Consider the following 12,878-nt stretch of genomic DNA (forward strand, 5'->3'; position numbering starts at 1 on the left):
AATGCACACATTCCTACTTCAACAACATTACATTATGTGAACATTTCTCTATGACCAAGTGTCTTTTATTTACATTGTGTTAAAATAAGATGTAGATAATATGTACTTTATTAATCCCAATTTGGGAAACATTTTTGTTACACGAGCATAAAACAAAACAAGGCACATAATAACAAATTAAAAGAGTATAATAAACAATTCTTAAATATAAACATCTCAAAATAGAAATAATAATAAACCAGAGTAAGACAAATATACAGAAGACCATGAAGATAAAAATGTTTAATGATGTAATGGACTGTACACATATGAAGGGTTTTTGGGGGGTCCTGTTGGGGGGGGTGGGGGGTGGCTGGAGGAAGTGTCCGTCTGCGTGTGAGGGGGTGAGGGTGAGAACAAATGGAGACAGGCATCGGTAGGAGGCCGTAGAGAGGGGAGGAAGTGTGGAAGGGGGAGGGAACAAGGGAGACAGCCCTAGCGGCACAGTGGGAGGACTATCCCATGCCAGGACTTGTGGCGGCTGCAGCGGCCCGGACTGAAGGAAGTGTGCAGGGGGGCTGAGCAGCAGAACAGCAGCAGACCAGGAACCGAACTCAGGCTTCCATTTTATCACCGACAGCCTCTGAAAAGGAGAGAACCGGGTCCAGCTGAGCACATTCCAGCAGAGGAAAATGAGCCTTTCAGCCTGCATTAAGCCTGTATGACGGGCTGAGGGCTCTGATCAGGACTGTACCCATACTTCTGCAGCCTCGACTGACAAAGGGACACAGAGGAGAAAAAACACAGAATCAAAGTGCTCGCTTTCCGTTTGAAAAGGTAAGGGCACTATGTTTAAACGTTTACACGGTCAATCCTTAGCAGGGAGGCCTGGCTGGTCAGTATTTAAGAGCAGGATTAGACTTTCAGACATTGTGGATTTAGTTTTCTCTTCTCTTCAGCTCTTTGCTCAGTCACATTTCATTGAGTTTGCTCAATTATTCAAAGTGCAAAACAGGCCACTGCCCTCTTTATTTATTTTGGCTCCGACTAAAACCAGAGATGTGTGTTTGTGTTTTGCTCCAGCTCCTCCAGCAGCACAGAGAAGGGACTCATTCTAACTGACCCAGCACTGATTCCCTGTTCAATGTGAACGAGTATTATTTAAAGTCTTTGAATTGAACTTCCTGAATCTTGGATTTAAATATTTGGGTATTTTTTATCTTTTAAATGTCTTCCTCAATGAACTGTGTACTATAATTTGGGGTTCCTTGTTATTGTGGGCTCTGGAGACCTTTTATAATGTGAAACACATGGGGCCATTCTTGTGGAAGACTTGTATCCAGTAGTCTGAAAAGTTCCAAAAAAAACCATGTGTGGCCTGTTTGAATTTCTCAGTCGGTAGATAAATGATGTAGACAATCAAAACAAGAGTATGGCTTTTTTCTCTTTGAGCTACAGCTGCTGCGTGGTATTTGTGGCCCTAGGGCTGTGTTTCTCAGGCAGCCATTGTTGATGACATGTACAAGCGCCCTTACATCACAACAGCTTCAACCCTCTTCACCTGAATATCAGTCACTCCTTGGGAAATCAGACACACACCTGCATTAACACACTGTCTGTCAGGCAACATAAACCATGCAGGTTGTTCAGAACATTTTAAAGGCTAAACTCTTTCAAGATTAGCTTTAATTACAGACCCAGTAAGACAGGAGAAACATTTTTGAACCGGCAATTATAGCTTTTGTCCGTGGTTCAATTTGAAGTCAGTCGTATGAACAATATCTTGCCCCTCAAGGCGAAAAAAAAGGTGCATCAGAAAACCCAAAGTGTTAGGTGGTAATTACAAAGGGCTGGCAGGAGGACAGATGAATGGGGATCCTGATGGTGTGGTTTGGACAGGTGGGTTGGCAGAAGGTTGGGGTTGTGTACTGTAAACAGAACACTGTGATCTAACCCTGGGAGGAACAGCATGGGACAGAGCGCTGGGGCATTTCACTTTGTCACGGCTGTGCCATGGCCACTTGGCTGACATGTGTAAGTCATTAAACAGAGAGAAGGAGACCAGAAGAAGGAAGGCTGTAACAGCTATAAAGAGAGTAGAGAAAAAGAGAGACGGAGGGAATGAGAGAGCGAGAGTTGGAACGTAATCCATTTTGGAACGCATTCCACATTGACCTTGGGATAGAAAACGGTAATTAGGGAGCACTTTAAGGGTGCACAGATTTGCTCAGGGCTGTCATTTTTATTCCCTTCAACATATCTCATGAAAATGTGGGACCAAAATGAGTTCCAGGGTTACTAAATAAACGTACTAAAAATACTCATCTCCCGCTTCCATGCCTCATGGTTTTGTTTATTTCAGTTCTTTAGTAGTAAATGGGTGTCAAAGTCATTTTGTAAACATATAAAGCCCCTGACAGGAAAAGGCCAGAACAAACTGTGGGCGGCCTTGTCCCTCTCGGGGCCCTTCAACCAGCCTGTTATGTCACTGTGGACATGTTATCCCGCAGAATTGGCTCGTGCCAAGTATGAATACACGGCAGTTTGGAACAGTTAAGCTGAGGGTATCAAGGTGTTTTAGGTGGCTATTAGCTGTGAATGCTAAATTCCAAGTGGGGGCTACAGACAGATGACAATAGCAAGAAACAAATCTGTTCTGGTTGTAAAACTCCTGTCATCTGATTGAGTTGTAAACAGGCAGATAATGATATGTGCATGTGCTGGGAAACAAATAAAGAGTAGGAAATAAAAAGCTACCTTTAGTAAAAAAGGTTAAAACATTTTACAATCCAGCCCTGCCGGCAGCTAGAATTCCTGAAGCATTTATGGCACTTAAGCTGTTACTAAGGTTTGCAGACAAGCAGTTTAGGAGGTCATTAATCTGTCCGGAGTCTCCCAAGAGGCAGAGGTGTGTCGCAGCTTTTCCATAGGTGTAAAACAGAGCCAGGGCCTACATGCTGGGTTGGATGAGCTTTATCACCCCTCTTTGAATTCAACCTCTCAAAAGCTGCAGCTCTGTGCCAGTGAAAGTTTGTGTTGAGTTGGGGTTTTGTGCTCCAAGGAATATCAGTGCATTCATTTTTGGTTTCAGACACATATTTTCGGTTTAATGGACCTATACAAATATAAGTTGTCACATAATTGAGGCCTTTACCTCAACATGTCAATCATAAACTAGAAGCCGGAGCCAACAGAAGCATTTCAATTTATCATTGAAGTGTGATGGGGAGAGGGGGTTGCCTTAATTGCTTTCATATGTTTGCAGGCATAATGTTGAGGACATTTGAGTTGTCTTTTATTTATTTAAAACACCTTTTACTAATTGGCAACCTATCTATTGAAATGTTGATTGAGTTAAGTAGATTTATATATATATTATCAGTAAAAAAATAGATTAAAGTTTCTCCGTCGCAGATTTTTTCAAGGAATTATTGAACACATTTCGGCTTTAAGTCATTTGGTGGGCTTTGATAGTGAATTGCAATTAGAATTCGTCATTGTTTATACATTTTACAAACTTAATACTGAACAAAAAGGAATTGATGCTTTCATTGATAACAACAATACAAGTCTCCCACTATTAATTACATCTTAACCTTTCTGTTTCACTGATCTTTTATCAGGGTTGATAACTTTATCTCATGACTCATGTCTATAAGAATATGCACTTCCTTTGTGTTCCTTCCCTTATGTACCCAAGACACTCTACACTGTATGTTCTCTTCCAGTGGTTTGCACAAATATGTAAAAGCAATCTGCACTGTGATGGCCACACTGAGATCGCTAATGGAAAATACAGTCGTTGGAGCCTAGACGTGTAGCAACCAGCCTGATCACATACAAACAAACTTTTGCGTGAATGGATTCGGTTGCTGTGGCTCAACCCCAGGCTCGGGAGATTCTTTATTATTTGTGACAGACAAGCATGCAAAGTCTTTGCCAACTGTTGTTACCACAGTGTACTCACTAAGTAAAAACAGCTATGAGGTCACTGTTGGCATGATTGAACCCTTTTGGGCTGACGAACTGATGTCTGGATTCTGAGACGGTTCTCTCTGCTGTTTATGTCGCATTACATGATGCCGCCTCCTTCATCTCATGGTTCACCTGCTCATACAAAATGGAAGATTCCATACAGAGGTAGGCCTACAGGCAGGTGAAGGGTGTGGCTCTTGAAATAGATTCATCCCAGCTCTTTAATATGCCTTCCCGCTTGGCCTTCCCTGCATTTCTTCAACACATAAATGGAATGTTTGATTCACTTATCCCTAGCGTTCTTCTGGATACTTGAAAGAAAGGCATTTGGAGCTGGTCCCAAGTGATGGTCATGCATGTGTGAATGTGGCTGACAGCACCCACACAGCCTAGTCAAGCTCTTACCTGCAGGGTTGGAGCTAGGGGAGCCAGACACACCCTAATCCCCCAACATCCTGACCTCGGTAAACCTGTCGCAGCTTGTTCACCGAAAAACCTGGCAACCCGTTTTTTCTCCAATCTCTCTGCCTACCACGCTACTCTACCAGCCTGACTCTCCCAGTGCCATGGGTGGGCTCAGGATTTGAGTTCCTTGGCACTGCTTATTCTGCCTTTGTGAGCTAATGCTGCGCCTCAAACCAGGAACAAAAGCAGTCAGTGCAAATTAAAGACCATCTTTAGTGCGTGCTGGGGCACGTCGCTCATGTTAGCTTGAATGATGAGTGGGAGAAATGAGAGGTCTGGTAGCAAAAGGATGTTGTTCTGCAGTGTGACTGCTGCAGGAGAAATTATCAAGCCACAAATTGATATTTTAAAAGTTTTATGTGTTTTCGTTTTTGAATAATGTGATGTTAACTACTTGTGTGCATCTTTATGGGTTTTATCTGAGTTGGATGAAACCTTTATTTACCTTTTTTGTTTAGTTACCTTGAAAGTTCTTATGTAATTGGTTATTTAATAGTTTGACTTTTGAAGCGTCTTTGAGTTTATAGAAAAGCGCTATATAAGTGTCATTTATTTTTATTATTATTATTATTATTAAGCTTATTTGCTTTTTCGGCAAGAATGCGAATATGCCTATTTTTCAGAATGTCAAACTTAATACAAAAATATTTTAAACAGATTTGTATACACCAAATTAATTAATGTTTTTTCCCACTCTTGGATCACATTGAGGTTAAGTGTAGGTTAGATGTCTTTCCCATCTCTAGTTAGCAGAGTACTCTGACACTTCCAAAACATTACTAAGCCTCCTTCCCATGCCCCTGCCCTGGAGAGACACAAAGCCGACCTGTTCATTAATTTCCCATTAGTCAACAGTTTTTCCTTTAGAGTCTCAGGGGAAATAGACTAACCCCACCATTAATTCCAACAATCCCCGAGGACCTCTTTGCCCCGCTCCCACCACCTCCACCAACACACACACGCACAAAACACCCAGCCCTGTTTCCCCAAGTGATGACCTCTTCATACACATGGCCTCTTTCATTCCGCTCTGAGGGTTGGTTTAAGCCGTGGCCACACTGTCCCTGGTTTATGGCTCCCTCTCTGGCCCCCTTCAAAGTGTCGGGCTGTAGCCTGCAGTCGTTGCAGTCTTAATTGACTGACACATTCTTGAGAGTGGATCATTTAATCACAACAAACAATTCGAGTCATTCAAGAAGGATGATGATATCTCTGGCAGTGTTAGGAATGTGTTTTGGAGAGTGTGTGTGTGAAACATTTATCAAGGTCTGTTGATCAGTTTATTTTTTTAAATGCTACACATGAGTATAGTTAAGTTGTTTTCTAAGTCATGGGCACGCAGCTAATTATTGCATACTCAAAAGGTAGGTAGGTTGGGTTTGCTGTATGACAATAATCTAATATATAGAAATGGGAACTATACAAGATACATTCAGCTAAACACTACAAGTTGAGCAGTGCACATAAGGTACATTGTTTTACTTCAACTAATACCACAATACTGTTGCAAGTGAAGTGATAAAGTCGTGTGATTATTAGCCAAAATATAGTATATGTATTATTATATAATCCACTATAACAGCATACATCAGAATAATACACCATATGATAAATTAATGATAGCAAGTGTTGGTCTGTATTTATATATAAATGTGATACAATAATGTAATAAAATTGCACAACATATAACATAATAGACATTATAGTACAGCAATGGAACATATACAATGTGATATAATTAGAGGTTATTATAACAATTTCTAAATAATTCAAATAATAATATATAATACAATATAATCATTTCATTGTATTTGGTGTCTCATATTTCCAAATCAGTCCAAAAATAAACAAGATTTTGTCATCGTACTTTTTGGCAGAGTATATTTTGTTATTTTATGAAATGTCAAAAAGGGTCAGTTGTCATTTCTTATATGATAAAATTAACATTATAAAGGAAATGCATGTAAAATAAATCCACATTTATTAATTTCACAATCATAATAATAAATACACAGGGAAGCAGCCAATCCTCATAATAAACTGGAAAAGCAACAAACATATTTGGCGTGTAAACTCAATATAAAAGCAGTTTGTTTGATTTATTGATGGATTGGCTAATAGCATCAGCACAAGTGATGGCCGCAGGCAACACTTTTCTATTACACGGCTGACAACCCGCACATAGCATACAGAGATGACTAGATAAGAGAATAAGGGATGTGTTTGTGGATGTGCTCTCTCCAGACTACCACCGCAGGAAGTGCATGGCCATGAGGTCACAGGGACACGGCATCCCTCAGGGATTTACAGCAACTGGTTCTAACCGGTGTTGTTTGAAAGTTATTTTTGGTCTTTGTCACTGTTGTTCCGACTGACTGACATTGGGTGTTAGATTGCTGGTGTTCAACCTTTTGATAGCACTGCTCTGTATTTATTGTTTGCAATGGTGATAAGAGGCACTCACATGTTCTCACATTCAAAAGTCCTTGATATATTGTTCCGTTACAACAAGTACTGTGTGTGTGACTCACAATGTTGACCGTTTTTTGTGCAAACTAGACACCCTCTGTTGTACAATCTTGAATTGAGGTCGATCTCTAAAGATTTACCGCGGCAGACTTGGACACAATGACTAAAGCTGTGGACTTTGACCACCAAATATTGACTTGAGCAAAGTCACTTGCTTTAAGCGGGAACGGTTTGAGGTTATTAAAGTGCCTGACCCACCTGCGTCTCTTATTCATTTTTTTTTTCAACAGGAAGATCCAAGATTCATGATGGAGGAGGGATATGAACTCGACCTGACGTACATCACAGAGCGCATCATTGCCGTGTCCTTCCCCCGGGGTTGCACAGAGGAGATCTACTCTCACAATCTGAAGGATGTCACACGAATGCTCAAGTGCAAGCATGCCGATAATTACCTGGTCAGTGCTCCTCCACGTGCTGCTCTCCTAGAAATAAGCTCAAGTATCAAAGTGCAAACCGTATTGGTGTCAGGGCTGATGGGCCTACATAGGATATTGACATGAGAGTATTGATCTCAAAGTGCATAGTGCATCTTCACTCGTATAAATGTAGGAACCAGTGTTAAAGCAGAATGCAATAATCTTAAAGACAACATTTCAAGTCATTGACTTTGTCATGTGTTCTCTTTAGATTATCAACCTGTCAGAGAAAAGACATGATCTCACTAAAATGAACCCAAAGGTAAGTTTACTGTGTCCTCTATAAAGTAAAATAAAATAATAAATTACATCAATACCCAAAAGAACAAATACAATTAATTTTAATGGCAAAATAGAGTTAGGTTCAAACTCTTTGTCAGCTCTGTGCAACCAGCTACAGTAAACAGTCTAATCTAGATTGTTAATGCACTACTGTATGTGTTAAGAGTGTGTGATGTGTTTTCAGACTCTGGATACAGGCTGGCCTGACATGCACGCTCCACCCCTGGATAAGATCTGCACCATCTGTAAGGCCATGGAGAGCTGGCTCAATGCTGACCCCCTTCATGTGGTGGTGATACACTGCAGGGTGAGCATGAAGCGTTTGTTTTATATCAGTTTTAGTTCTGCTTTATTTAGTGGGAATGCTGTATCAGCATTCCCACTATCTGTTATGCTACGCACAAAATTCATTATTATTCCGCCGGGTTATTTTGCACCTCTTCTTCTCCCACATTCCACATCGCAGAAACTCCGTTCAAACATCAAAACGTTCAGCTCGGTCGGGAATCGATGGCTATTACTTTTATCATTCATAACTTTCATAATTCCAGAGATACATCCCATAATTCATCACATTTTTAACATGGAAGTCAATGGAGAAACTCTTCAGACTTGAACAATCTTCATGCAATTTCAACTGCTAACTGCTCCTTCATACTTTCACTCAGAAACCTCATTCCAACTTACACATCCTTCTGACATTATTCGTGTAACACAACTTTTAAATCTGATTCGTACTTTTAGAGATATTAAACATTGTTCAGACCTTGGTAAAGAGGCCTTCTTCAGATTTTAGAGTGCGTAATGTCACAGCTAGAGTGGAGGACAGATTACATTTTGCCTTCATATTTTCTTTTAAACCTACCATAATTCCCAAACCCTACATTCCTGAGACATCATTTGTCATGACAAATGTAGGAAAACATCTCGTAGCTTGAAAAATAAAAAATAAATTAATAATTAAACAAAATGCCTCTTGAGGGCATGAAGTGACAAAAACGTTCAACATGTCTCCATTAAACCCCATTGTAAATTCAGCCTCATCTTTCCCCACAACAGCAGCCGCACACCTTTTAGTTAATCTGCCAAAAAGGCCACATTATTAACCCGAAAGTACACAAAAAGTACATTTCAGATGCCCAAGTCCCTTGACATGCTTCGCGCTTTGAAATTTCACCGATATCTGTTACGGTTCTTCAACAAAACGTTCACATGTAAGAGGTTTATCTCTCATTCAGAACAATGAAAATGCTCTCCTCTCACTGATTACTGCACATCACCATGGAAACCGTTGATCTCTGGACACGTCGTTAGCTCAAATATAAACACCTGTGTCATGGAACACGATGATGTCATATCTCCAACTGACTTGCTCAGAGAAGCAGACTTCAGATAATGGTTAATGGTCCTCCCCTCAACAGCTCTATGTCAATTATGGGGTGTCATCATATGCCGTTTCCATGAAAACGCATCCCTCGCCATAAAACACGATGTCGCTGTAACTCCAATGGACACGGTCCGATCGTCCCCCAAACTTCGCTTGTATATCACCGGTCCATGCCACAACAGCTTTACGCCAAATCTGAGATCTCACCATATGCTGTTGCCATGGAAACACATCCCTCTCCATCAAATCAAATCAAGTTGTATAGCACATTTATAAACGATTTTTGGTCGAGCCAAAGTGCTGTACATAGAATAGCCTACAGTAGAGACACTTTACAGCAAATACAACAGCACAGATTGTTCAGAATATCAGTATGAGAAAAACGACACCCTCTATCCTTAGACCCTCTCATCGTACAAGGAAAAACTTCCAGAGAGATAAAACACGATGTCGCTGTAGCTCCAATGGACACGGTCCGGTCGTCCCACAATCTTCACCTGTAGATCACCTCTCCATAGGAGAGCATCCCTCGCCATAAAAGACGATGTTGCTATAACTCCTATGAAAATGTTCAAAAAGTGCTCAAACTTCACGTGTGCTAACAGTCCAGCCATGAAGACATCTACGGGACAGTTTTGAGATTTCTTCAAATGCCATTGCCATGGCAACACAATGCTCACCATGAAACACGGTTTTCTCATAACTTCAGTGAAAATTCTCCAAATGGCCCAAAACTTCACAGGTTTGGTAACAATTTCATTTCATTTCATTTCAAACCTTTATTTATACAGATGAAATCCCATTGAGATCATTGATCTCTTTTCCAAGGGAGACCTGTTCAAGTAGTTCCACATGAAACATAAAAGCATCAACAGAACAACAAAAGGACATCATACAGCATCATTTACAAAATTATCCACATAAACAGGTACCAATAGCTTCTGATTGACTAGCATCCAACCGAGCTTTAAAAACATTTAGTGGCACCAGATTGTTCAGTTTCCATTTAATTTGCAGACTATTCCAAGACAGAGGAGCTGCGCATCTAAAAGCTGTCTTCCCTAAGACAGTCCTAGCAGTTGGCACATTTAATAAAACCACAGCATTCGATCTCAGGCAGTAGCCACTTACAATTCTCCGTGAGATCAGGGAGCAGATATAAGATGGAAGTTTCCCTAGCATGGCTTTGTATATAAAAATGTACCAGTGACTGAGCCTCCGTACAGTTATGGCGCATTTCCACTGCAACGGGGTAGCCCCGTTTAAGCGTCCCTAAGCGTCCTCGCTCAGGCCTCGGGCTGCCTCGCTGGCCGGCCGAGGCCGTGGCGCATTTCCATTACAATTTAGGACCTGGGGTAGCAACGCAGTGTAGGCGGGGCGATCAGCTTTTTGGTCGGAGCGACGCTGGGTAAAACTGCAGTGGCGTCATCTTCAATGCGACACAACTCACAAAACACACACAACAATGGAGGATGTGGAAGCGATCGTTTACTTGTTTCTTGGTGTGTGGCTTGTTATCACAGCAAGAAGGAAAGTGATCACAGCAAGCATTGTATTGTATTCATTGTATTGAACATAAATAAATCCTTTTTTTTTTCAATATACATGTGTTTGTCAAATGTTTTAAACAAATATTATCTGAATTGAATATTTGAATTTCAAGCACCAGTAAGTACTGCCCCATAATAACATTTGAGGAAATATCAGATCATGAAAAGAAAATCTTTCTAATCAATTAAGCAAATATCAAAGCTAACTATAAACATAAATACTAAAGTGTAAAACACAGCAAAACTATATTCATAAATGCAAGTGTAAAATAGTGTGGACAATTGTAAACATGGATGGAGACTAAAGTATCCACAACATAAAATAATATTAAATATAACCTCAATCTTTCTTCTAGACATGTTAAAAGCTTGCTTGAATGGGTTATAGGTTTATTTTGTTCTCTCGTCTTTTAAATATATAAGGAATGTGTTGTTTGAGTCTAGTAGAACGAGGGTATTACAATTGAGCAATTTCTACATGTATTGTGTATTTATCATGTATTCTTAATACTATTACAAAATAAACATGTAATAATGTTTTAGAGGAGGACCTCAAGCTAGCAAACTCAATTTCTTGCTTTAAATCTCTTAAAAGTAAGGGGCTTTTTCCTAACTGATGGTGTTTGTTATTGCTTTATAAATTCATGTATGTTTATGATTTTTTTATGTTGGGTGCCATTCATTATCAACAAGAGATAAGATAAGTCAAAGAAGTACTTTATTGATGGCAGTATACAAATACAAATGTTGTATCAAAAAGGCATGCCATTAAACAATACAAATAAAAAATGTAAAACTGTATTGCAGCCAGCATAAATATACATGGAATTGTAAATATAAAATGAACATTTTAAAGAAAATAAATAAACAAGGAAGTACAAATGTTGCATTTAAAAATTAACTAGATAACAAATATATAATATGTACAATAACTATTAAGGTTTTTTGAAGTATCAGGGAGGAGACGGGCCACGTCGGCTGCCCAGTCATGGTGCCGTTCCTGCTGGGCCCGATCCTCTCCTCCTCGTTTCCTCTTGCCTGGGTGACAATAAGATAATAATTAGCAATAAGGAAAACACACAGGACAGGTACAGTTCACACAAGGATATAAGAATAACATGTATAAACAGAACAACAGTAAGGTGAACTAAAGAAAGTTCTGGCCCTAGATGTTTACAATGATTGTGAAAGTGAATTACATTATGTCCAGCCTGTTGATAATGAATATAAATATATGTATATGATAGGATGTCACACACAACTGTACTAGCTGCTTACTAGCTAAGACTTTACTTGTAACAGAGCATTTCCACACAGTGATATAGCTTATTTTAATTACTGACGATGGATGATCCACGGTTTAAAAAAACAAAAACACAATTCCAGTCGTTTTGCCATTTCTATTTCTTACCTAGAACCACACGCTGCGGTGTCGTGATGGCACTCGGTGTTGGTGGTTGAGTCGGTGTCGATTCTTCGGCTGGGGTCCGTTCTGGATTCGATGACGATGTGGACGGAACACTGCCGTTGTTCGGGAATGTTCCTCCTCACGAGTCCCAATGTAATCATCTAGAACAGCAAAATGACTTGTTAATTCCACAAACTACTGCAGCACAATACTAAATAGCAACAACAACTATAGAAAAGAAAAACTGAACGTAAACAATGGCACATATGGTGTTAGCAAACAATAGCTCTAGCTAAGGCTATCTGCCTAGGCTATCTGCCTTAGCTAGCTATGTAGCTCTTCGGGGCTCCATAAAAGCACGGGTTGTCGAATATTAATGTAAGGATAAAATAGACTTCTTTGTTAGAAGTGAGCGTACCTTGCAGGGACTCCAGTAAAGCCGTTCCGTTTTCCCTACATCGCAGGAAAGTCCTCGAAAATCCGCGCTCGGACATCTGTGCAGAGACATCCTGGAACACTTTCACATTTCGCGTTGTTCCGTCGAGCTCCCGCTGGATTTTATCATCCCCAATGAGATGTAGGAACGTCGTCACCTCCTCGGTCGACCACGGTGTGCTTTTCTTCGACGTTGCCATTTTTGTAGCTCCTCCGTTTACAAAATGCTGCAAGCTTGCTTCTTGATATATATGTGACGCGAGGGATGATCTCGCGCGCGATCTTGTGACGATTCTCTCTGACCAATCAGCAGTCGAGTGTTGACGTCACAGCCCTGGCCTGGTCTGATAGAACCACGATTTTATGGGGCCGGAAAAAGAGAGAAAAAGTACCCGCTAGCCGGTACTAGGCTATATGGAAATGCCACCAAAAACTGGCCTGGCCGCTTG

General features: G+C 40.4%; 1 protein-coding gene and 1 long non-coding RNA gene across 4 annotated transcripts in view; one reads left to right on the forward strand and one right to left on the reverse strand.

Annotated features, from left to right (window-relative positions):
- The first annotated feature begins 512 nt into the window (after nucleotides 1-512).
- LOC117462313 (tensin-3-like) overlaps nucleotides 513-12,878 on the forward strand; it is a 36,929-nt gene continuing 24,563 nt past the window's right edge. For 2 of the 3 annotated variants that reach the window (XM_034104480.2, XM_034104482.2), the window contains exons 1-4: nucleotides 513-816; nucleotides 7,179-7,346; nucleotides 7,579-7,629; nucleotides 7,834-7,956. In XM_034104480.2, the coding sequence (XP_033960371.1) occupies nucleotides 7,194-7,346; nucleotides 7,579-7,629; nucleotides 7,834-7,956 (327 nt within the window). In that variant the 5' untranslated portion in view covers nucleotides 513-816; nucleotides 7,179-7,193. The remainder of the gene's footprint in view (nucleotides 817-7,178; nucleotides 7,347-7,578; nucleotides 7,630-7,833; nucleotides 7,957-12,878) is intronic. The other variant, XM_034104481.2, reaches the window with a different exon arrangement.
- On the reverse strand, nucleotides 11,272-12,713 carry LOC139435601 (uncharacterized). Its single transcript, XR_011644827.1, has 3 exons — nucleotides 12,413-12,713; nucleotides 11,998-12,155; nucleotides 11,272-11,624 (listed from the first exon to the last, which is right to left on the reverse strand). It is a non-coding gene; the product is annotated as an uncharacterized lncRNA (long non-coding RNA).

This window comes from Pseudochaenichthys georgianus, chromosome 17 (genome assembly GCF_902827115.2).
Source record: "Pseudochaenichthys georgianus chromosome 17, fPseGeo1.2, whole genome shotgun sequence".
In the NCBI taxonomy this organism is placed as follows: Eukaryota; Metazoa; Chordata; class Actinopteri; order Perciformes; family Channichthyidae; genus Pseudochaenichthys; species Pseudochaenichthys georgianus.